Source organism: Humulus lupulus, chromosome 1 (assembly GCF_963169125.1).
Source record: "Humulus lupulus chromosome 1, drHumLupu1.1, whole genome shotgun sequence".
In the NCBI taxonomy this organism is placed as follows: domain Eukaryota; kingdom Viridiplantae; phylum Streptophyta; class Magnoliopsida; order Rosales; family Cannabaceae; genus Humulus; species Humulus lupulus.
This window is the reverse complement of record NC_084793.1, coordinates 12,398,736-12,425,854: the sequence shown is the minus strand read 5'-3', so window position 1 is coordinate 12,425,854 and position 27,119 is coordinate 12,398,736. Positions and strand designations below refer to the sequence as shown.

General features: G+C 34.6%; 2 protein-coding genes, 1 non-coding gene and 1 pseudogene across 3 annotated transcripts; 3 read left to right on the top strand and 1 right to left on the bottom strand.

Annotated features, from left to right (window-relative positions):
* The first annotated feature begins 2,170 nt into the window (after positions 1-2,170).
* On the top strand, positions 2,171-2,277 carry LOC133813512 (small nucleolar RNA R71). The gene has a single exon (XR_009884521.1). It is a non-coding gene; the product is annotated as a small nucleolar RNA R71 (small nucleolar RNA).
* A 10,012-nt stretch (positions 2,278-12,289) lies between these two features.
* LOC133780976 (uncharacterized) lies at positions 12,290-14,771 on the bottom strand (annotated as a pseudogene).
* Positions 14,772-18,167: 3,396 nt separating this feature from the next.
* On the top strand, positions 18,168-21,127 carry LOC133785646 (phospholipase A1-Igamma1, chloroplastic-like). Its single transcript, XM_062224868.1, has 2 exons — positions 18,168-19,615; positions 20,492-21,127. The coding sequence occupies exons 1-2, from the start codon at positions 18,300-18,302 to the stop codon at positions 20,727-20,729; spliced, it is 1,554 nt and encodes a 517-aa protein (XP_062080852.1). The 5' UTR covers positions 18,168-18,299; the 3' UTR covers positions 20,730-21,127.
* Positions 21,128-22,374: 1,247 nt separating this feature from the next.
* On the top strand, positions 22,375-26,907 carry LOC133785637 (U3 small nucleolar RNA-associated protein 18 homolog). Its single transcript, XM_062224860.1, has 2 exons — positions 22,375-22,501; positions 24,862-26,907. Exons 1-2 carry the CDS (start codon positions 22,399-22,401, stop codon positions 26,580-26,582), a joined length of 1,824 nt encoding a protein of 607 aa, XP_062080844.1. The 5' UTR covers positions 22,375-22,398; the 3' UTR covers positions 26,583-26,907.
* Positions 26,908-27,119: the final 212 nt, after the last annotated feature.

The following is a 27,119-nucleotide window of genomic DNA, read 5'->3' as shown; positions in this document are numbered from 1 at the left end:
GATTATGCCAGAATCAAAAAGTTTCAAGACTTCAGTCTTTACTACTTCCTTCATCGTTGTATTCAATCTTCTTTGAGGGTCACGACGCAGTATAGCCCCGTCTTCCAATTGAATGTGATGGGAGCAAATTAAACGACTAATACCTTTGTTGTCAGCTATCGTCCATCCTAATGCATCTCTTTGTTCTTTCAACGCATTGATGAGTTGGCGCTCTTGTGTGGCATTGATCTTGGAAGATATTATGACAGGAAAAGTGTTGTCAGCTCCCAGGAAAACATGCTTAAGACCGTCAAGAAGTTGGGCCAACTTTGGTTGAGGAGCTTGTTCAATGGATGGTTTTGGTGTTTCTCGATCTTGAGGGAGTTCCTCAAAGATTGGATTCCAAAACATGGTTCTTCTAGCCTGTGAGTGTTTGATGATTTCAGGGTTGACTATGGACTCATCGGGCTCAGAACTTTCTGAAATTTGGAACAGGTGATTAAAATGAATAGACGTGTATTTCGATTCGACCTCTTCCGAAATAAGTGTATCGATCAGATAGGATTGGAAACACTCATCGTTGTCAGGTGGTTGTTTGCCGATGTGGAAAACATTCACTTCTAGAGTCATGTTCCTGAAAGAGATTTTCATGAGACCATTCCTACAGTTAATGAGTGCATTAGCTGTTGCGAGGAAAGGTCTACCAAGAATGATGGGAGTTTTGGACTTTATAATCACTTCAGATTGAGTGTCCAAGATGAGAAAATCAACAGGGTAATAGAATTTTTCAATTTGAATAAGAACGTCTTCTACTATTCCCCGAGGTTTCTTAACTGATCGATCAGCCAGTTGTAGCACCACAGATGTGGGCTTGAGTTCTCCTAGACCTAATTGCAAGTATATTGAATATGGCATGAGATTTACACTTGCTCCTAAGTCTAGAAGTGCTTGACCAAATTCCTGTTCCCCAATTTGACATGAGATGGTGGGATAACCAGGATCTTTGTACTTAGGTGGTGTTTTGCAGTCAATTACCGCGCTAGCTTGTTCTGCCAAGAATGCAGTTTTCTTGACATGGTGCTTTCTTTTAACGGTGCACAAATCCTTGATAACCTTGGCATAAGCTGGTACTTGTTTGATCACATGCAACAATGTCAAGTTGATCTTCACTTCTGTTAAAAGGTCTAGGATTTCACCATGATTTTCTAGTACCTTTCCAGTGGATTTCAAAGCTTGAGGAAAGGGTGCCTTTACTGGAATGCTTATTGGCACATCATCATCTGGAGCGGGCATTGACGTACTCGTTGTCTTAGTTAACGGTGAAACCGTACTTTGACCACTTCGAGTAGTGATGGCATTAACCTCTTTGAAATTTGTATCTGCAGAGGAGGAGGTTTGTGCCATGTGTTGCCCTTTTTGATGGATTAGAGGTTGAGCGGGAAGTCTCCCATGCTCTTGAATCGCCAAAGTAGTGTTTAGCTTTGTCATTTGGATTTTCATGTCCTTCATTTCCTCTACCATTTGTGTGAAACAAGATTTGAGCTCTTGAGTTGAGGCTATCTGAGTTTGCGCAAGCATTTGCAAAGTATTCTCAAGAGAATTACTTGACTGCATGCTATTTTGAGGAGAAATGTATGATTTTGGTGGTTGTTGCTGCTCAGGCCTCCATTGGCTTCCAGATGCTTGGTTCGAATCCTTCCAGCTGAAATTTGGATGGTTGCGCCAACCAGGATTGTAAGTGTTTGAGAAAGGGTTATAAGGCTTCTTGTAATCCCCTAAAGCATTGCACTGTTCCTCATTTCCTCCTCTTAGCTCACCAAGAGTTGGGCACTCTTGCAGTTGATGTTCCGTCCCTCCACAGATGAAGCATGGATCTCGTGTCTCAACCTTTGCAGCCATGTGGATTCCTCTACCTTCTTGAGATTTGAAAGCCTCGAATTGTTGTCTCAATGATTCAATTTGGCTTTTGACGTTGTCATCTTCCCTCAATTGGTAGATTCCAGTTGATCGTGGCTTGTCCATAGGACTTGGTCCATTCCATGTGTAGGACTTTTCAGCAAGATTGTCGAGGTACTCGAAAGCTTCATCGGGATCTTTTTGAAGGAATTCGCCATTGCACATTATTTGTACGAATTGTCTTTGTCCGGTTGTGAGACCGTCATAGAAATAGCTGATCAGACGCCAGCTTTCGTATCCATGATGTGGGCATTGATTTATCAAATCTCTAAACCTCTCCCAGACCTGGTGGAAAGTTTCATGGTCTTTCTGAATGAAGGTAGAGATTTGCCTCTTAAGGCTGCTAGTCTTATGGGGCGAGAAATATTTGGCAAAGAATGCTTTTGTCATTTCATCCCATGTTCCGATAGATCTAGGCCTTCGGGAATACAACCAGCTTTTTGCTTTGTCTTTGAGCGAGAAAGGAAAGAATTTCAATCTCACAATGTTGGTGACATCAGCTCGGTTGTTGAATGTAGCCATCACCTCTTCGAATTCCCGTATATGCATGTACGGACTCTCATTTTCCAACCCATGGAAGGTTGGTAAGAGGTTAATCATGCCGGGTTTGAAATTGAAATTTGGCATATTGTTGGGATACATTATGCATGAAGGTGTGGCTGTACGCGTAGGATGTAAATAATCATGTAGCATTCTTGGTTGGACTTCGTCTTGATGAGCCGTCGTGGGTGGTTCAGGAAGTCTCAGTGAATCGGGAGTGTTTGAACGAATGGAAGAAAACGACGAACTAGGAGAGTTTTCTAAAGTTTCTACTTGTTGTCTCACAAATCTCCTTAGTGCATCTCTGTTTCGTGGCATAAATATTTTTTTTATTTTGTAAGTATTATAAGCGCAAGTGTGTAATAATGTAATAAGTATACACCAAAAATGTTCCCAGACCAATTGGAAAGGCTGCCAAGGTACCACTTTAGGCCCAAGAGCTTTTCTAGAACTCCCTGAGGTTCTTAGAAAAGGTTGGAGGGTAACGTTAACACAGACCTTATTTAAGAACCAATTTTTCTAAGACAGAACAAGTTTGGTTTTTACTAATTTCCACAATTACACAAATGTTCTCAATACTTTTTTGTTTTTTTTTTTAAATTTTATGATTTAAAATTTTATGCTTTTTTTTCGGAAAAAAACCTAAATCTAGAAAATAAATTCTAAACCTAAAAGTAAAATTAAAAAAAAGAAATGAATAAAAAAAAAAAAACTACTAAGGAAAAATAAAATAAAAGAGAAATTAAAAATTATACTACTTTTTTTTAATAAAAAAAAATTAATTTACTATGCAAACCTTTAATTGTAGAATTACCTCCCCGGCAACGGGGCCAAAAATTGATATCGCCCAATAATTCCTAAGCGGTCGCAGTAGTAATCGGGCTATGTCGTATCCACAGAGAGGTAAAATACAAGTAAAAAGGAAGATTAGTAAATCAGAAATAATAAACTTTGAAATGATGTAACTTTGAAAAAGAATATAAATATTAAATAAACAAAATTGAGGAATTATAATCAGAAAGAAAATATAGAAGGCATAAGTTTCATTCATGCAAACATATCTATATTTTAATAAAATTGATTCATTCTACTCAACTATAATTCTACACCATTAATTATAGTTGGAAAATATATATACTAAAGCTCACCTTAAAATATGTTTTTTAATTAAATTATACTAACTTCTAATTTTAAAAACCTATCATATTATATACCTTAGAGCGACAAAATACCAATGGCAGAATGCAGTAAAAAGCATATAATATAACAAATACCCTAAATTAAATTAAAAACCTAAATTACATAAGAAGATCATGACTAGACTTATGTAAAAGATAATAATAAATTTATAATAAAAATTAGAAGAAAATAAATTTAATTGTAACAAATATATAGAAATGAAGAACAAAATAAAGAATTAATATATTAAAAAATATAATGTTAAACATGAACTCCACTCTAGCCTTTCCACAAGAGAATTTAGCCTAAAATAGGCATTGTTTTCACTCACAAAAATGTAAAAGAAAAATAGGAAAAATAAGTGTTTTTCTCTCCAATACTCTCTACTCTTCCTTCCACAATTTGATGAAATTTTACCCCATTTGGTACTCTATTTATAGTGTAAATAGGACTCAAAAACGTGTAAAACCGTGTATAAAATAGTGGGAAAGTGGCATAAAAAACTGGTGGAAGTGGGGAAAATGTGTTGAATCGTGGGAGATAGGGACTGATTGTGGCAGCTGACGGTCGGGCGCGTGGGGAACAACTGCCGGCGAGTGGGACGCGTGGCAGGCTTCGGTTGGCTTGTCAGGCGCGTGTGTCAGGAGCGTCAGTCGTGGTCGGGCACGTGGGGAACATGGCAGGCGCATCAGGTGGCTGCTCGGATGGGACGTGGCGTTAGGAAACGTCAGGCGCGTGGGAGACCGTGGGGCAACTGTCAGCTCGTGTCAGGCGGCTGTCAGGCTGATGGGACCAGCGGCGTCAGATTGTGTCAGGGCGGCTGGGCTCCTTTTTGGGCCTAGCTTTGGGCCTATTTCTCCTTCAAAAATACCACTTTATCATCATTCTTTTCAATTATATTTCTTTCTTTTTGTTTATGTCAAAAATATATTTTATTTCCTGAAAATTAAACACAAATTAAATCAAAATTAATATTTTCAACTATAAAATATATGACAATAAATCCATGAAAATATTAATTAAAACTTAATTAATTTTACACTTTAAGACTAATAAAATGATATTTTTGAGCACTAATCACCTACCAAGGCAAGTCACCCAGGCATGAACCCAGAGCATCAGAAAATGACAATTGAGGAATGCAAAGAACTACAACAACAAGGATTAATCGAACCAACCACCTCTTCATGGACATGCCATGCTTTCTACATCAATAAGAGATCAGAACAGGCTCGGGGAAAACAAAGGCTGGTCATCAATTACAAGCCCTTGAACTAATTTTTGGCAGATGATAAATTCCCCCACCAAACAAGAATTCCCTGTTCCAAAAGGTCATGACTAAAATCTACAACCCCATTCTAGATAAGGCCCTAATCTACATTGATGATATATTGATCTTCTCACAAGATGAACAAGCCCATCACAATCTTCTAGCCCAGTTCATCTCTCTCACAGAAGCCCATCGGGTCATGTTATCCGAAAAGAAGATGATCATTGGACAAGCCCAAATTGACTTTCTGGGGATGAAGCTTATTAAAGGCCAATATGAAGCCCAACCGCACATAGCCCAAGAGTTGTTAAAGTTTCCTGAAAATGACTTCATAAAGGTCCAAATCCAACAGTTCCTAGGAATTGTAAACTATTCACGGGATTTTGTCCCGCGAATTTTGGAATTGACAAGACCGCTCAGTGACATGCTTAAAAAGAAAACTCCACCATGGTCACAATAACAAACTGTAGCAGTCAAAAAACTAAAGGAGATAATGCATACACTGCCACCTTTGCAGATTCCTTTTGATGGAAAATGAATCTTGCAAACAGACGCTACTGATCGGTATTTGGGGAGTTGTCCTACTTGAATAAGACAAGACAGGGAAAAGAAAAATATGTGGATACAAGAGTGGCAACTTCAAAGATTCTCATCTCCACTGTCATTCTACCCTAAAAGAATTATTGGCAATAAAGATGGGTATTACAAAATTTGAATTCCATCTGATAGGTCATCATTTCTTGGTAGAAATAGATTTTGCCGCGTCAAAAGGAATGATTGGTCTAAAAAAGAGCAAAATGACAAATGCCCAGCTTTTGAGATTGGCAGTCTGGTTTGATAACTACTCTTTTGACATTAAACACATTCAAGGCAAGGACAATACTATGGCTGATTTCTTATCTAGATCACCCTTGCTATAAATCTAGCCTCAGGATACTCACCAAGAACCATTCCCATTGTCGTCCAAAAATCACCACATACCATCCCATTCATATTCATGATGACTTTTTCCTCTTCTGTCACACACAACCAATCTTTTCCCGGGGATGCAAAAAATATCATTTCGAAAACATCAAACAAATCATCCAGAGAAAGAGCAACTCACAAAACAATCTTTCTTTAGAATTTTATGATTTCCAAACTTGGACCTTCTATACAAAATGACTTTGTAATTCATCCAAAGTATCAATTTGCCCAAATCCTACCTCTTCGAGATGCTATTTTCACACCAAAACCAGTAGCTCACCTTTTTTGGTATTTGGCCAGTGTTTTTACCATAGCTGTCGAGGTACAAACTATGGCCTTGCACACATTCATAAAATCATTCTTAGACCAAGAAAGGTTCAAACCAGCTTACCAAGTCCTAATGGACAAAATGTCCTGGTTCGCCCCATTGGAAAAATGGAAAAAGGTCCTATCGGCTGAATGGAAAAAGGTCCAAAATAACAGGCCCATTTTTATCTACCCACCTGGCCCAAATGTTGCCAACCTAATGAACTGTTATACTGTTCTCTTTCTTAGTCTTAATGCCAAGCTTGATGAAGAACATAATATAGTTATCAATCCGGCATTCAAAGTCTACGGGTCAAAAGAAGAGCCATTATGTGGTCTTGGGGGCCAAGAATACATGGACATCCAAAAAGGTCTGTTTGAGAAAAATCAGACTATTCCTCCTGAATTATGGCCCAAGCCAGAAGAAGACGCTCCTTGGGAGATGTTTCCTTCCGACTATACTCGCAAAATAACGAGGGCCCTTGAAGCCTTCCATATTTCAAAAAATGAAACAAATCAGGCCACCAAACTCGAAGAAACATTAGAGCAAAAATATCCGTCACTATACAAATTAACCGAAACTGAAAATGCAATTTTGCGAAAAAATAATTACTTTGAAGATTCTCAAGACCCATCTGCTGACACTGCAGATATGCAAGATCCTTATCTCTTCCAGTACACAGGAAAGGAATGAAACATGGGGTATACAGACTACGACGCCTGCCCTCCAGCTGGTAGTGATCAGGATGAAGAAGAACCAACATGATGGAACCCACTTCATGAAGACCCAACATATGACTCTGACTATGAGGCCAGCCATGAAACAATCTTTAAATAAATATTGTGTCTTTTAGCCTTTGGTCAGGGAATCTTATCCCTTATCTTTATGTTTTACTTTATGCTTTTTTCGTTTAACCATTATGCTTTTGTCAGGGAATCTTATCCCTTATCTTGTCTAGGGGAATCTTATCCCTTATCCTGTCCCAATCATGGTTGGTTTTGACTAGGGTGGGTTAACTTTGTATGTTTGGGTATATGGATATATAAGGCCATCATCTCTCTTTGTGTAAGGCAGAGAATTACGAAGTAATAAAATATCAGAGTGTTTATTATAAAAAATGTTATTCTAAATCATTCCTTCAAAGATTTCTGAAGTAGAGATAGTATGCAATATGGATCATATCTGAAGGCAACTACTGTTATAAGTTTTTAACTCTTGTGTGTGGAGTCCTAACTTAAATTATTTGCTGTTCTTAGCCAATTCCAATCTGCAGCAAACTTAAACAATGCAGAAGTTTGCTAACAGTTAAAACTTTGGTACCCAAATCAGCTGGGCTATCATCTGTAGAAACCTTCTCTAATTGAATAACTTTCTCCTCAATCTTGTCCCTTACCCAATAGAGCCTAACATCAACATATTTACTCTTTTCATGGAAAATTGGGTTCCTACACAAATGGATTGCAGATTGGCTATCAGAGTAAACTATAGCTTCAATTTTCAACTCCTTTATCTCTTTCAATAACCCTTGCTGCCATATGGCTTCTTTGAAAGCTTCAGTTTCTGCTATGAACTCTGCTTCTGTGGTTGCATAAAGCAACCACTGAATAAAGTTGAGACTTCTAGCTCACATATCCCTTACACACAGTAAACAAATAGGAAGTTGGAGATTTTCTAGTATCTCTATTTGCCGCATAATCCGAGTCTACAAACACATCTAGACTCACTTCACCTTTTGTTCTTCTGAAAATGAGACCATAATCCATTGTTCCCTTCACATATCTCAACAGCCACTTAACTCCTTCCCAATGTTGTACACCTGGATCAACCATGTATCTACTCAAAACACTTAAAGCGTGAGCTAAATCGGGTCTTGAACTCACCATTAGATACATCAAACATCCTACTGCCATTGCATATGGAATCTTGACCACTTGATCCTTCTCTTCTTGTGTCTTTGGTGACTGCTCGTTTGAAAGTATGAAATAACCTACTATAGGAAGTTTGACTGGTTTTGCATCAAGCATATTAAACCTCCTAAGCACTTTCTCTGTATATGACTTCTGAGACAAGACTAGCAATTCATTAGATCTGTCTCACTTTATATCTATTCCCAGAATCTTTGTTGCACTCCCCAAATCTTTCATTTTGAACTCTGAATTCAACAGGCCCTTCAACACCATTATCTTCTTCTTATTCTTACTCATCAATAACATATCATCAACATATACGAGTAAGAATACTGGTTCATTCTCTAAATCCTTAAAATAGAGACAAGTATCATACTTGGACTTCTCAAAACCAACTCTAGTGATAAACAAGTCAAACTTCTTGTTCCATTGCCTTGGAGACTGCTTCAAGCCATATAGAGAGTTTTTCAACAAACACACCAGTTGTTTTCCTTCTTAGTTCTCCACCTCGAACCCAATTGGTTGCTTCATGTAGCTGACTTCATCTAACTCTCCATTTAGAAAAGCGGTAGTAACATCAAGTTGCTCAATCTCCCAATCAAACTGAGTTGCTAAAGCCAACATCACTCGGATTTTCTTATACTTGATCACAGGAGAAAAAATATCTGTGTAGTCCACACCTTCAACTTGAGTAAACCCCTTGGATACCAACCTTGCCTTTTACCTTGGAGGTTCTAAATCATTGACCCATTCTTTCAACTTATAAAGCCATTTGCATTCTATAATCTTGTGCTTTTCTGGTTTGACAACTAACTCCCAAGTATTATTCTCCTGAAGTGATTCCATCTCTGACTTCATGGTTTTGAGCCATTCTTGAGCATCAGACCTAGACATAGCCTCTTCATAATCTTCAGGTTCCTTCTCAAACACCGCCTTGGCTGCTGCTAAAGCGTAAGTAACTACATCTGCTTCTGCAAATGGATTTGGTGGCTTTATTATTCTTTTGGTTCTGTCTCTCACCAGCTGATACCCTTCAATTTGTGGTGTTCCACCTTGATCCGTATCTGGACTTTTACTTGTAGTTAGATCTGGCTGAATTGTAGTCTGATCTGCATGAGTTTTGTTGTTTGAAACAGAAGTGGAATTCACCTCAAAACCAATATTGTTGCGAATTTTCTCTTCATTTTCTGCATCAAACAACTGACTTTCTTTTTCTTTGGTTAGCAATGGAAAATTTAATTCATCAAACTGAACATCTCTACTTATGATGATTCTAGGATCATTTTTATTTAAGGACCACAATTTATAACATTTGATTCCCTTGGGGTATCCAAGAAAGATACACTTTTTGGACCTTGCATCTAGTTTATCATTATTTTGGTGTGCATAAGCTGCACAACCAAAAGTTCTTAAATGTGTAAGTGTAGGTGGTTCCCCTGACCACTTTTCTTCAGGTGTAACAAGCCCAATAACTCTATTTGGACACCTATTAACCACATAGCTAGCTTAAGTAACAGCTTCACCTCAAAAGGATTTACTCAAATCAGATCCTAAAAGCATGCATCGAACTTTATTTAACAATGTCCTGTTCATACGCTTAGCAACTCCATTTTGCTGAGGTGTTCTAATCATAGTCCTATGTCTAAGTATCCCAGATGCATCACACAAAACATCAAACTCATCATTAATAAACTCCAACTCATTATCAGTTCTCAAAACTTTAATCTTCAAACCAGTTTGATTTTCCATTAAAATTTTCCATTGTTTAAACTTTTCTAAACATTTATTTTTATGTTTCATTAGAAAAATCCAAACCTTTCTACTATAATCATCAACAATAGAAAGAAAGAATCAATTACCTCCATGAGTTGGTATTCTACTTGGCCCCCATACATCAACATGCAAGTACTCTAATTTCTGGTTGATTTATGTTGTCCTGTTGAAAATTTCACCCTATGTTGCTTGACAAGAACACATATTTCACAGAATTTTAAAGTTACAGGCTTCAAACTACCAAGCAGCCCTTGTTTGCCCAACTCAGCAAGACCTTGCTCACTTATATGGCCAAGTCTTCTATGCCATTTCTTTGTTTCTTCATCAGCTTCTTTAACTACACCAGCCACTCATTTTTCTATTGTTTTAACCATCAAGAACATACAACCCATGCTTCTTCATACCTTTCATTACTGTCAACAATCCATTGATTGATTTGTAGCTCAAACCTCCATCTTCAAGAGTACTAAGTGAGATGAGATTTCTTTTGAGAAGAGGAATGTGCCTTACATTGTCTAACAACCTGATTTTTCCATCAAATTTCACAGCAACACTTCCAATACCTTCAATGTTACAAGACTCATCATTTCCCATTAACACCTTCCCTTAATTCACCTTTCTATAATCTTGGAACCATTCTCTCCTTGGGCACATGTGAAATGTGCAACCGGAATCAAGTATCCACTCATTTGGATTTCTGTCTATGGAAATTGATAGCATCTCACCATTCGAAGCTTCTTCATTGTCAAAAAACGCAGCTGTACTTGATGAAGGTGTATCTTCTTTAAGCTTCTTTTTATAAGCAAAGCAATTCCTTCTTATGTGTCCACTTTTACCACAAAAGAAACACTTTCTTGTATCTCTTCCTCTTGAAGCCGATCGAACAGGAGACTTCCATTTTCTAAATGAATTCTCATTCCTTTTGCTGAAATCTCTTCTTGGAGATCTACCTCGAGGCTTCATCTTTCTTGCCTTTCTCAAGAGATAATTCGAAGTCTTTAGTTCTTCGAACCCCCAAGACATCCTCCATTGTAATAGTATCTCTGTTGAACTGAATCACTGTTTTGAGATCCTTAAAAGCTTCAGGAAGACTGTATAACAAAGTAATTGCTTGGTCTTCTTCACTAATAGTTTCTCATGCATTTGCTAAATCTAGCACAAGCTTGTTAAATTCATCCAGATTTTGTTCAAGATTCCTTGTAGGATCCATTACAAATCTGTAAAACCTCCCCTTCATAAGAATTTTATTAGAAATTGATTTTGTTGAATAGAGAATTGTGAGTTTAGACCACATACCATTAGGAGTAGCTTCATTTTTACCTGTCGCAACACATTATTTTCCAGATGCATCACGATGATATACCTTGCTTTCTTCATCATGGTCTTTACTTCTTCGGGTTTTGACGTTTTTGCCATCTTCTCTTCTCCTTCAAGGGCTTCATCCAGATTTTGATGAATCAAAACTGCCATAAGCTGTTCCTTCCATAAACTGAAGTCTCCACTTTCATTGAACTTCTCAAGATCATACCTTGTAGTTCCTGCCATCTTCTTGAAACTCCAAGAAACTCAACTCTGAACCAAGAATCTTCAAGCCTTCACCCTATGGATCGAAACCTAGCTTTGATTTGTTGGAATATCACAACAACAAGACTTGAGACTAATCTAGAACATTCACAGATGCAACACAAATTACCCTGGTTCAGCCCCAATATGGAACCTACATCCAGCTAGAGCTCGTCCACACACGAGTTCTTGAATCCACTATGAACAGTAACAATACAAACCCAGTCAAGACAATGTGTTCTTGACAACTCTCACAAAACTCTCAAACACTCTGTGAACAATCACTCTTTGAAAAGACAAACAAGTAAATGGTACACACTCTCTTACTCTATTTTCTCTCCAAGAATCAACTCACTCTATGTTTTTTTCTGCTTAGTTACATAAGGAAAAAGTATTACAACTCTCTCTCTCTCTCTCTCACTATATATATATGTATATATATACTGACCTAAGTGGATATAAGAAATAAAGGAATAAGAAATTGACACGGGGCTGTCAATATTGTTACTATGAGAATTAAACACCACATATTTATTTATTGCTGAATGAAACCACTTAAAAAGCTCAAGCAAGAAGCCTCGGGCAGACCAATTCAAAGATTTTTAGTACATATATTAGGGTGTGTTTGGAAGTGGATAATTACTAGGGCCGTCTTAAATATTTTGGATGCCCTGTTCTAATCTAAAATTTGGGCCCCTAACAAAAAAAAAAGTTTAACTAAAATCTAATAATATTTTCAAATATTATTGTTACGATTATATATTTTACAAAATTAAGCACCAAAAATTCAAACTATTTTATTAAAATTGTTATTTATCCCATTACAAACTTTAAGCTAATATCAACCTTCTACTTAAAAAGAGCCATCCTTCGCATACTTTTTGAAGCAAATTCATCAACCAACTCTTCATATTTTACAGTCTCCAAAATATCATTTTCAATCGCGATCAATGCTAATCCACTAAGCCTTTCTTGTAACATGGTAAACCGCAAGTAAGACTTCAACAACTTCAATTTTGAAAAACTTCTTTCTGTAGAAGCAACTGTCATGGGAATAGTCAACAAAATTCTATACGCAATAACTGTATTAGGAAAACAATCTAAGCCTTTCAAAAACTTTAATATATCAATAGCTCTCATTTTTTTCCTAGGCAAGATTTCTCTTAATAACTTTAACTCCACATATAATTCATTCCCATCAATATCATAATGTTCATTATGTTTCAATGCCTTTTCAAAATGACTACAACAAGACTTCAAACTTGCATTGTCTAACGATTGGAGCTTGTCAGACGTAAACAAGAAACCAAAAATATTTTCATATTCTTGATATTGTTCAAATCGCTTAGTAAGAGAAACAATGGCTTAATCAACAAGGTAAAGAAAATAATTAACTCTAAAAGATTCCTATCCAGATAACTTAACAGATGTATTCAAATTCTCATCAAATTGTCTTTTTCTTCGAATTGTGCGCCTTTGAGGAAAAACTGGATCAATATTCATTTCAATAGCAATTTCCTTAGCATTATTCAAGGCGTTATAAAAACCTGTTTCTCTATATCCCACGAAAAAAGAAATTAACCCTTTATTTTTTCCATAGCAACATCAATAAGCATATCCTTTGATTGTAAAAGCTTGCTAACTAAATTAATAGCAAATAATATTTCAAACCAAATAATAATTGCTATTAAAAACTCAAAATCACCAAGCTCATTTGTTGCTAAGGATTTTGCTTCACTTCTTATTTTCGAATCAAGTTCATCCTTTTCTGACACTTCAAGTAAAGCTTCTCTAAAATCTGACATTTGAGATCTTATATAGCTTTAACACTATCTACATGACTCTCCCAACGAGTGGATGACAATGATTTTGGAGTCAATCCTTTCACATTATCTTTCAAAATTTGCCATCTCTTAGTAGAATTGGCAAAAATCGTATAAATACGCTGAATAACTCCAAAATAATCTCTAGCTTTACTACATGATTCAACCATGTCACATAATGTCAAATTAAGACTATGACAACCACAAGGAGTATAAAAGGCTCTTGGATTTATGTCTAAAAATTTCTTTTGTACACCTTGATGTTTTCCTTTCATATTTGACCCATTATCATAACCTTGTCCCCGCACATCAAATATGTCAAGATTAAGTTTTTTCAACTCATTTTGTAGAACATCAAAAAGTCCTTGACCAGTTGTATCATTCACATTTAAAAATCCTAAAAATGATTCTTCAATTTTAACAGAATGTGAAGAAACATCCACATATCTCAATATCAAGGACATCTGCTCTTGATGACTAACATCAGGAGTACAATCAAGTATCACAGAAAAATACTTTGCTTGTTTAATTTTTTTAATGATTTCAGTTTTAATTGCAGAAGCAGAAGCAAGCACAAGTATTAACTCGTTTTGGATGTTATGTCCAAGATAATGAATATGAATATCATCATTTGTAATGTGTTTAACATGTTCTTGGATAATAGGGTCAAACTCTGCCAACATTTCAATTAAGCCCAAAAAATTTCCATTACTATTTTGATACAATTTCTCATTAGAACCACAAAATGCCAAGTTATGTTTAGCAAGAAATTTCACTTTTAAAATAATTCTTAGTAAAACTTTTTTCCAATGATCTTTTTCTTTTTCAATTAGTCTTTGAGTAGCTTTATCAATCGGTTGATTCTTTTCGAGCCTTAGACGCAATTCATACCAAGTGGTCATATTTTTAACATGTTCCATACTGATTTCATGCTCTTTAAGTCTTTCACCAATATGTGCCCAATCACTAAAGCCTTCATTTGTTAACATGCCTCTACCAATCCCACTTTTACAAACTTTGCAACAGAAACAAAATACTCTATCTAACTCTTTTGAATAAACAAGCCAATCTCGATCACACTTCTCTCCATTTGATAAAACTCTAGTATACAAATTAGCAGTGAATCGTCTAGAAAATTTAGCAATAGAACCACTCATAATAGAACAATCTCTTTTTGGACCCTTCATCACTAATAAATCAATCATTTTTGAATCAAGAGCATCCCAATTTCTTGGATCAAATATATCAAGCAAATGTTCAAATGAGTTTGATTGCTCTGCATTGTTATTATCATTATCCTCTAAAACATCTTCATTTTCAAGTGAATTATTCAAATGATCATCATCACTATTTTTAGTATTAGAATTTTGATTTTCCATATTATCATTTTCAATGGGCACGTCACTATTATTTTTCACATTATCATTTTCAATAGGCACGTCACCTCTATATTCCACATCAACACTTTCAGTTTGATTCTCAATACTATCATTCTCATTAGGAACCATGTTTTCAGGAATTTCAACATCAACAATGTCATAATTATGATTTTCTAAAGAAACTTGTGGTTCTTTTATAATAAATTTATCAAGAGCTCCTCTTTGAGATTGAGTTAACTCCTCAATTTTTTTCTTTTTTTTTACCTTTTTCATACCCAGACTCATGTTTTCTAATCTTAGGAGGCAGTGAAAAAAAAACACAAGAACTAATATAATGTTTCAAAGAACAATCAATATAGTAATAATTTATTAAATTAGAAGTGAAAAAAGGAACAAAAGAACCTGGTATTCGCTGCTAATTCCATCTTCAAAGTTTAAAAGCTTCAAATTGAAAAAATTCACTGTCACAAATTTAGAGTCGCCAATTGCCCAATACTCTTTTCAATTAATTTTCTGATCTATGCAATGATATTTCTACAACAATAAAAAAAAAAGTAGTACTAATAAGTAGTGATTAATTAATAATTAAATAAAAATTAGTGAGTAATCTCAATTAAAAATAAAATATAATAGAACGGATTAACGGTATTAAAGGAGAATGAACATTGAACACTAAACAACATATTACATTTTTTTTTTCTCTAGTAATTTTAGCATTATATATGTCATATATAAAAAAATAACGGCAAAAAAACAAATCAAGAAATAAGAAAGAATAAAATACTATGAGAAAAAAAATTAAATTCATATTTCACTTCTTTGTTCTTCATATATATTAAAATATATATAGATACTTTACTTTAATCTTGACGCCTTGATGGAGAGGTTGATGCCTTTGAGACCAAATTGACATTGATGCCTTGATGGTGAGCCAACAAAAAAAAAAAAAAAAATGAATCAACCTTTCACTTACTGCTAAAAGCCTACCTATCCCTTTCTATTCATAAATTTTACTCTTGATTTTTAATATATAATATTATATATATATGATGAAAGCAACTGACCGTTTAAGAGTTTGACTAAATATTTATGAATTAATAATTTACATTAAAAGTGGGAACAACGTTTCATTTCATTTATTTAAAAAAAAAAATTGAAAAGGTAGGTAAATGAATTGGGCCCTGGGCAATAGACCAGGTTGCACAGCCACATAGCCGGCCTGATAATTACTAGGTTAGTAATTACATGTCCTACTATCCTAGTAATTACATCATATTTTAAATATAATGTGTGTTTTAATGTGTCAAGTCATAATTATTTATGAATTATTATTATTATGTTTGATAAAATAGTTTATAATTAGGTTGAAAAATAATATTATGTAATAAATAAATTAATAGTATTTAATAATTATACAGATTAATTAGGTATCCTCAATTACTTTTAATTACATAATTTATGTGTAATGTGTAATTACATGGTCAGAGTAATTAGCCTTTAATAGAGTAATTATTCCGAATTACATCTTATTACATCTTTCCAAACGCACCTTAATGCCAAAATAAAATAAAATCCATATAGTTAGAATAGCAGGGCAACATATGCTCAACCAATCACTCTTAATTACCAATACTATAACTTATATAATTTCAATGACTCAATCAAATTTTACTCAATTCCATATTTATATATAAGCATGGCCATGACAATTAGCAGAAAACTATTAATAAACTGGGGGAGAAGATTCACTAAATCAGAATATTATCTTGGTTGGCGCAAGAGACAAGTGTTGCAAATAATAAACGAGAAAGAATCTTCTGTATGTGCTAGATCAGATATTTAAAAGATTATAGAAGTGGGCATATATATACATGTATGTTCCTCATCAAATCTTCATGTATAGTTAGTTGATCATTTCAATCAATATATTTATAAATAGTTTGGGTCGTTCATTCTCTCCCGATCGAGCTATAAATTAAATGGATCACTATTCATTACAAGTACACACAATTATAAATAAAATGGATCACAAGAATCAAAATCAAAATAAAAGAACATTTTTTACATTAATATTAGATAATTATTAGTCTCTGCAATGAGAGCCCCAGCTGTACTTGTTATCTTCTCCTCTCTCAATCTCTAAGAATTAAGAAAAAATGTATTGATGATTCAACTTTGAGGACTCCATTATTGTTATCTTCAAAGTTAATTGGTTTGGAAATTGGAACGCAATTAGAAAAATGGATAGCTAGATAGGCAGATAGCTAACTCAAAATTATCAGCATAATTAAACTGGTGTAAATTCATTAACCATGCAAGCCACACTCACTAAACTACTTTCTACTTACCAAAGATATGTTGTAATTGCTCACGTGTTAATTTGGTTTCAAGAATTATTAGAGAGCACCCTTTTGTTTCGACTTTCATTTGGCTAGAAAGTGATCGAAGCAACCAAAATGCTTTTTTCCAGATCAAATATTAAAATGAGTATATTATAAAGTTGAGACTAAAATGTGTCATCGGAAAATAAGAGATAACAACTTTGCTAAAGGAGTTTTAGTTTATTTCTAAATTAATTTAATTGAAATAATAATAATAATAATAGGGTTAGGATGATGTCATTTTCATGTTCTCATCCCACCTCTCCTTCTTGTAATTTTGGTCATTTATTTATTTTTAGCAGTGAAAGGATTAACTTACTATTTCTTATTTCCTATTCCAATCTATTAGTCAAACTCAACCCTTAAAAATACTATATATTTTTTACAATTTTTTTCATGGTAGCGTAGGTTGTAGTTACGGTATCTTTTCTGGAAGTTTTCAAAAATTTTTAAGTAATTTATAATGTCGAAAATAGATTTATATTTTTTTGAACACACTTAGTAATATAGAATATCATAAATTCTGCTTTTAGTACTTTAAACTATTTGAAAATTTACATGAAGAATATCAAAATTACAGTAAATAATGCTATGCAAAAAATTACTCCCACTTGTATTTTTGGGAATAAATGTAGAATTAAAAAATGAGATTGTTGCTTTTATCTAGTTGGGTCAAAATTGTCTAAAAATTTAAAATAAATGATGTATCACAGTACATTAAAAAAATATTAAAAGTAAAATATTACACTAGTTAATGGTTGGGGTAGTATCCATCAGGCCGAAAGTACAGCGAGATGGAATCGGAATGGATTCGAAATGGATAGACAAAGCCGAATATATAGATGATGTCATTTTTCGAGCCAACGACTTGGCGGGGTGACATATGATTCAGTTAAAACCCCTTGTGTTTATTAATCTTTCAACACTAATTAATTAAATTATTATTCATTACTATTTAATACATAGTTGAACAAAAACTCTGTCAGAAAAGATATATTTATCTTCCCAAGAAAGGAGTATTAATTTTTTATACATAAAAGATTATCTTAGAATTTAAAATATATGTTACAAGTACGAAGTGTGAGGAGGACAAATAAGAGAAGAGAAAAAGACGAAGCCGTATGTATCGTGTGTGTTTTAAAAAAATTCATATATTCACGTAAACTAATATTATATAAATTCACGTAAACTAATATTATATTATGGTATTTTACATTATTGTTCTATATCAATACCTTCTTGAGCTTCAATACGCGTACGAGCAAGCTCTCCAATAATGGCTATGGCTATTTCAATCTCCTCCACCGCATCCCTCCTCTTCCCAAGAGCCCAAAAAAAAGTCTCAGCCAACCTCTCACAAACCTCATCCTACCCAGTTTCATTTCCAGCCCAGAAGTCTCATTCTTTGGAGTTATCAACAAAACCCCCCGCCGCCGCCGCCGCCGCCGAGCATATTTGTAAGGTAACCACCAATAGTAATATCACCACCACCACCACCGCCGAGAATGAAGCAGAGAGAACCAAAAACAATATTGAAGAACAGACAGAACGACGGCGTTTGTCCGAAGCCTGGCCAGAGCTCCACGGTCAAGACGACTGGGTGGGTCTACTCGACCCAATGGACCCACTACTCCGATCCGAGCTCATTCGCTACGGCGAAATGGCCCAGGCCTGCTACGACGCCTTCGACTTCGACCCATTTTCCAAGTACTGCGGTAGCTGCAGGTTCACCCGCCGCAACTTTTTCGAATCCCTAGCCATGATGACCCACCACGACTACGACGTCTCACGCTACCTGTACGCCACCTCCAACATCAACCTCCCAAACTTCTTCAAGAAATCCAGGTGGCCCAAGGTCTGGAGCAAAAACGCTAACTGGATCGGGTACGTCGCCGTTTCGACCGACGAAGCCTCCAAAACCCTCGGCCGCCGTGACATCACCATAGCATGGCGTGGAACCGTCACCCGGCTCGAATGGATCGCCGACATGATGGACTTCCTCAAGCCCATTTCCGGCAACAAAATCCCTTGCCCCGACCCGAGTGTAAAAGTCGAATCCGGGTTCGTGGATCTGTACACCGATAAGGACGAGACCTGCCGATTCTGCAAATACTCGGTGAGAGAACAGATCCTCTCCGAGGTGAAGCGGCTGATCGAAATGTACCCCGGCGAGGAGATGAGTATCACAATCACGGGTCATAGTCTCGGGGCGGCTCTGGCGATTTTAAGCGCCTACGATATAGCCGAAACGGGTATAAATATTAGTGGAAACGGTCGGGTCGTACCGTTATCCGTTCTATCGTTTTCGGGTCCTCGGGTCGGGAATGTTCGGTTCAGGGAGAGGCTTGAGGCGTTGGGGGTGAAGGTTTTGAGAGTTGTGAATGTTCACGACGTGGTACCGAAATCGCCGGGTTTAGTATTTAACGAGAATGCGGCGCCGATGTTGATGAAAATCGCCGAGGGATTGCCGTGGTGTTACTCGCACGTCGGCGTGGAATTGGAATTGGATCATAAGAAATCGCCGTTCTTGAAACCCAGTAATGATCCTGTTTGTTCTCATAATTTGGAGGCTCTCTTGCACTTGCTTGATGGGTTAGTAATCATATTTTACCGTTTTCTTAATTAGCTTTTCTTATTGAGATAATAACACACGTGAATAGTTAGTTAATTGACAATTAGGCAAAATATTATTTAAAAGTGATAAGAGGTTTTATGGTCAATCAATTAACACACAAGTTGCTAAACTAATTTCATTTAGCTAATTAAGAAAATGTCAATTCTCTGTAAGAAAAATATAGATAATTGAGATTTGATCACATGCACTAGAGGACAATGAAAACCATACAACTACTTTTTTTTATTATATATATATATATATTTTGTTTGTTTTGGATATCATTTTCGTAAAGGACAGAAAAAGCTTATGAGTTATGAGTAGTATTTTAATAAGTGTCATTATTTAAAGCTTATTTATAATATGGTAATTAATGTGGTGAGCTAAGCTAACTTTACAAGTCCATTAATGTAATAATGGTATTAGTGGGGATTTACATGTACTCTAGATATATATGTTCAATTACAAATTACACATCTAATTATTCAAGTTTATTAAACATCACCAACTTGCTTTGATGTCTCATATAAATATAATATGACTTCACAACCACTTTTTAACTCTTAATTTAACGCCACACCTAATAATATACTAAGTCATCTCCTAGTCTTAATTGCTTGCTGGACAGTGCTGATTCATATAAACTAATTTATATAAAGCTTATATAATGTTACATGGTCATGGTCACGGTCATGCCTCTCAATGTATATTCCTCTATTCCTTACATTTCACACTATTATTAATTTGTGGTCAAAAAATTCAGCATTATTAAATTTATTTTATAGCATATTACCTTTTCCTTCAACTATATTTGCATAAATCTAACTTAAAAAATAAATGGAATATATATATAGATACCATGGAAAAGGGCAGAGGTTTGTGCTATCGAGTGGGAGAGACCCAGCTTTGGTGAACAAAGCGTGTGATTTCTTAAAAGATCATTACTTAGTTCCACCTTTTTGGAGGCAAGATCAGAACAAGGGCATGATCAGAGGAAACGATGGCCGATGGGTTCAACCCGAACGTCCTAAACTCGATGACCACCCTTCAGATATGCACCATTATCTTAATTATATTGGTCTCCATCTCTAACTCTACATTATAATTTGTATCCAACATTATAAGGAGATGACGTACTGTTATTGGTGTAATCTAAAATATCGTCAGCCAACCATAGAGTGCCAACTCATGCAGTGTTCGACACCTTAAGGTGTTAAATAACAATATCAATTATTTTTTATTTTTTTATTTTTTTATCTTTAAATTAAAAAATTGCTTCTTTTTTAATGTATTTTTGGATTTATCTCTGTATTACATTTAGATATATGTTTGTAAGTTAGTGACTTTAGAAAAACCCTTGGTTACAAAATGTTATGCATTGTTTAATCAAGGGTCTTTGTGCTAATATAGTTAGTTTTATATGAAATGATGACAACTTTCTCTAAATAAAAGTCATAATTTTATAAACAATTAGAATTTTATTATTTGATCTCTCCACCTCTTTTGCCAACCAAATAAGAAATTATTACATTTCTCTCTAATTTCTAACGATGATTGGTGAAGATGTTCTTGTATCGTGTGCTTCAGAAAATGAAGGGTAGTCATGTCATTTTTGGAGCACCATTTTAATAGATGATTTTGATGAATATATATGGTGTAAAACGACATTAATTGAAATAAACGACAAATAAATAATAAAACGACATATATTGACAAACGACAAGAATTACAAGACATTAAATTGGGAAACGACATAGATTAGAAAAACGACAATAGACCTGAAAATGACAAGAGTTGTTAAAACATAATGAATACATGTTTTTTGTTAAAATATAAACTTCATGTCAAAATATATGTATAAACTTCAAATTTAAATACACTATCAGAAAACTCAAGAAGTATTAGAGTCCTACATAGAAATAATTTGAGAAACCCAATAAGAAAAATGGTTACTGTAATTAGTATCAATTTGTTTTAAGTATGAATCAAATTCTATACTAAAAGGTCTTTCTCCCTCAATTTATAATAAAAAATAAAATCTATAATATTTATTTCAATAAAATTATATAAAGTTTCATATATGATATTTTGGTTTATACTATCTAAAATATCCACATAAAGAATTGTGTTATTTTATATAATCATGGGACACTGAAGATTTTTTTATTTATTCTTTTTTACCATTATATACCGGATAAGCTCGAGTTGTTATCATATAATAATTTTAGACGATGTCATATAATTACAATTTAAAAAAAAAAAAAAAGTCAAAACAATAAGTAAACATAAAAGGGAAATTTACAAAAATACCTAAAGTTTTAAAAAAAATACTAAAAGTACGAAATTTGTAAGAAATTGCAAAAATACAGAGAGATATAATTGTAAATACGGAATATTTTTTTTGTAAACAAAATTTACAAATCTGTAACAATACAACTTTTTATAACCAAAGTTTATAAATTTATAATTAAAATTTATAAATTTGTAACCATATGTTACAATTTTATAAACAATATTTATAGACTAATTATAAAATTGTAACAGATTCGTTAAATAACCATAAACTGTTATTTGTATTTTTTTTGTAATTTTTGTAAAATTCCGTATTTTTCAATGTTTTTTTTTAAATTTAGGTGTAATTTTTCCAATATAAAATACTTGTCTATTTATGAAAATATCCAAGAATTTAGGTTATTATTGACCCGGCCCAATATTGTCTAGGCCCAAATTAGAAGCCCTACTTACCTGTAAGTTCTCCTTCATGGAGGGTTTAACACTTAGCCGTCAGTTTGTTTACTCAGACGATCTTTCAGTTCTCTCTCTTTTTCTTTCTGCCGCCGACCGAGTACCGCTTCCGCCGCTAGGTATGTTCTTTTTGTCCGTTTTCGTATTTGTGTTCTTCTTACTTTTTTTTCTTCGATATTTTCTGAAATTTTTCTGTGTTTATACTGTTTAATTTGTATTCATTATACTGACTAGAGTTATAATCGTATTTGAGTTATGGGTTATTTATTTATTTGATTCTGCTTCACTAAAAATTCAATCTTTGTTTAATAGGGCTAGTGTTTGTATATAAAATTTTAAACTCCTTATTGTGCATAATGAATAATGATCTTTCTGCCTGGAGTTTAGGAGCCTGTTTGGCTTCATAACTTGAAAACTGTGTTCTCAACTTAGAGTGTTTGGCATCGTTTTCTGAAAAGAACTTCTAAAAACTGAGTTATAAAAAATAGAAAATTTAGAAAACAAGTTAAGTGTGTTTTCAAAATTCTCAGAAATCAATAGAAGAACAAAGAACGAGAGAACAACAATGGAGTTTCTTCTAATTAAGCTATCAAGTGCTTTGACTCTAGTGGTTCTACATTAATGCCAGCCTCAATATATTCATTCTCTTGAGCATTTCACTTTTTCTATATGTTTTCTCTTATCTCTCTCTTTTTGTGCCCTAGAAAAAATATTTGAATTTCTTCTATGAATGAGTTTCCAGCATCTAATTTGGTTGATTTATTTTTTACGAGCATTTCATTACTTTAATCTTCAGTTTAGCTTGGTTTCGCTTTATGGCCGATTATCTCATTTATTTTTAGTCTTTTTAGCATTTTTAGTATTAGTTTTGCTCTTGTTCTAATAATTTGGCAGCTCATTTACGTTATTCTTTAATTAATTTTTCTTGGCTTGTTGCCATACTTAGATGATTCACGTTATAGTATTAAAATAGCAAAAATATTTTTATGAGATTTAGGAAAATAAGGTAGAAGAAGATGTTGGATTATTTTTTGTTTGTAATAGCAAAATCATATCAATGCTATAAAACAAAGCTTATAACATTCGAGTTGTTGGGTTCATGGTTAGCTAGTATCTGTAGCAAATGTGAGAGCAGTTGGGGGCAAGTGTGGATTCCTTGTGCCTTCCTATTATTTCAAGTGCTTCTGCCCTGATAGGGCTCACGTCGTGGAGTGATTTCCATTGGACTAGTTCTCAGAACTACTCATTCACTCCTCCACTTTTTGTCCATTATCACTTTTTTTTAGTTAAACCATTGGTTTTGCATGCCTGCCATATTTGTTCGAACAATTTTATGTGACTTGAGTTATTTACTAGAATGTTCTTCTTTTTCATCTTTTTTTTTTCTCCCTTTTTTTTCTGTGTAGTTAATTTGTACTGCATGTAATTAGGGGAGCTCTGTTGTACCTTTAGAGCTGGCTATATATTTATTGTCAACAATCTAAGCCAATTTGTGGCTATTTTTCTTAGAAACAATTTCATCTTATGGTCTTCTAAGAAGCAACAATCAGTTCATTGATCTAGTTATGAAACTAAATTTTGAGCACTAGCCAATGCTTATGCTGACATCAAGTGGTCTATTTTTTATGAGCTTCGTATATGGGTAGACAATCAAAGTGCTAGGTCTAATAATATTCCATACTAGGTCTTATCACATACACACTGTCCTTCACTGTGTTAGAGGTCAAATTATTTAAAAGAAGCTGTTGGGATTGATAGATTTATCTACTTAAAGATATAATAATGTTTTAGACTGAGACAAATTATTTGAAAATAACAGGGGTATAATATAATGTCATTTATTCATTAGACTTTAATAGTTAATACTACAGGTACACGTTTCTATGTTATATTGATTGTGAATACATTAGGCTAGATAATAGAAACGTAAATAGATAGAAAGAACTCTTTTATTGATTTACGAAAGAAGCTAACTCTTTAATATATTATTAACTTATATATAATTAATTGATATTAAATATTTGGGATGTTGCTTTTTAAAAAAAAAAAACATAATAATATATAATAATCTTTATTAAAAAAAATTGTTTTCTGAATACAAGTTTTTTTATCATCCAAACATATTTTTTGTTTTTTGAAAATTGTTTTTAGAAAACATTAGACAAACACCTTTTGATGCTAAAAATTATAAAAACTTTTATCTGTTCTCTCTCATTATTGAGAATACAACTTTGAAAAAAAAAAACAGAAAACAATGCCAAACAAACACTTGGTTGTTTGGGATTTTACTTTTTAAACTTTACAACTCACCAGTATAGAATATAGATAGATTTGTAGTTGCCCAACAAAAGTTTGCTATGTATTATTTATTTATTTGGTGTAAAATGTTTTTTTTTGTTGTTGTGAAAATATGGTTTTAGAGAATGTGTACACTGCTATCTCATAATATACATTGGGTGTTCCTGGTTGTATTTTGCAGGACAGGCTTTTGTTTTGCGAGAGATGAGTTTAATATCTCAAAATGTTATCCGTAAGGCTAAGAGGGAGAAGAATGTTCCACCTTTGTATTCACAAGAGAGTGAAGACGCTAATAATGGAAAAGAATCTGACATGGATACGTTAAAGATCAAAAAGAGAAAAAAAGTACTGAAAGAAGAGGATGAGAAAGTGGTGGTTGAGCAAGAAAGGGAAATGAAGAAGCTTGAGAGCGTTTTGTTTGGATCCCTTTATTCGCCAGCTGGGTTTGGGAAGGATGATGAGGAAGAAGCCCAAGCTGGGTTTGACAAAGGGTCTGCTTTGTACTTTGTGGACCGCTCTGCAAATAAGGCCCTCACTGTTTGTGATGAGGTTGATGAAGTATTGGCAGAAACTTCTGATGAGGAGGAAGGTTTGAAGGTAAGGAAACCTGTATGGGTTGATGAGGAAGAGCAGAGGGCCAAGATTAATATTGCTAAAGTTAACAGATTAAGGAAGTTGAGAAAGGAAGAGGATGAGAGTTTAATTTCTGGTTCAGAGTATGTGTCAAGATTGAGGGCTCAACATGCTAAGCTTAACCCGGGCACAGAATGGGCTCAACTTGATAGGAAAGCAAGGGGTGATGGGTTCTCTGATGATGAATCATCGGATGAAGAAAATCAGGCAGTACTAGCCCGTGGCTACAAGGATGTTGAAGGTGTTGATGATCTTCTCAGAAGCAATGAGGATGTTGTTGTGAGAAGCAGTGCTAAATTGTTGCCGGGACTTCTTGAATTTTCAAGACTTGTAGATGCGAATGCACAAGAGCCATCTAAGGGTCCTATAAATTCTGTGCAGTTTCACAGAAATGCTCAGCTGTTACTTACTGCTGGATTAGATCGAAGGCTTAGATTTTTTCAAATTGATGGCAAAAGAAATACTAAAATTCAGAGCATCTTCCTTGAGGATTGTCCCATTCGAAAGGCTTCTTTCATGCCTGATGGGTCTCAGGTCGTTATAGCAGGGAGGAGGAAGTTCTTCTATACTATGGATTTAGTGAAAGCAACAGTTGATAAGATAGGCCCACTGGTTGGTAGAGAAGAAAAAAGCTTGGAGTTTTTTGAGGTTTCTCCTGATTCTAACACGATTGCATTTGTGGGCAATGAAGGTTATATCTTGTTGGTCTCATCTAAATCAAAAGAATTGATTGGGACACTAAAGATGAATGGAACAGTTCGTTCTTTAGCTTTCGCTGATGATGGGAGGCAATTACTGAGTTCTGGAGGGGATGGGCAGGTTTATCACTGGGATCTGAGAACAAGATCTTGCTTACACAAGGGTGTTGATGAAGGTTGCCTAAATGGTACAGCTCTATGTACAACTCCAAATGGATCAATGTTTGCAGCTGGTTCAGACAGTGGAATCGTCAATATTTATAACAGAGATGAGTACTTGGGGGGGAAGAGAAAGCCTATGAAGACCATTGAGAATCTAACCACGAAAGTAGATTTCATGAAGTTCAACAATGATGCTCAAATCTTGGCTATATCTTCTAGCATGAAGAAGAACAGCTTAAAGTTGGTACATGTTCCATCGTTTACTGTATTTTCGAACTGGCCTCCACTGAATAGGAACCTCCAGTATCCCCGCTGCTTGGATTTCAGTCCCGGTGGAGGGTTCATGGCCATGGGAAATGCTGCTGGGAAAGTGTTGTTATACAAATTGCATCATTATAATCACGCTTAGATCATCAGAGAGGATGCAATCCATTTATGGTTACAGCTGAGAAAGCCAAGCCTATTTGGAAGAGAAGCAATATCTTCTTATGTCACCTTCATACTGCTCTCATGGCAACAACTTTGAACCAAAATTTGCCTTGAACAGGTGTAAAGGTAAAGGTTTCTTGATGACTCCAGACAGTCCCTAGAGCTGCATTTTTAGTTACTGTTTATGTATTGGAGTGGAGCACCAAATTTGGCTGCGATAGAAATTTTGTTCCGTTATCTTGATAATGTAAAACTGAGGTTTCATATTTGCGAATCTAATTGTAGTATCAGTTTTTGTTACAGAATTTTTGTTTTTAGTTTTAGCTAATATGGTAGGAAAATCATTAATTAGTAAGGCTAGACACACACTCAAATCACACTATTATGAGTCATCAATTTTAACCATTTAAATATTTTCATGTGAGTTCTTCATTATAATTAAGAGTTAGATACACATTCAAATTGGACATATAAAAGGTGTGTGCATTTGAGTGCATCTTAATTATTACTTTTCAAA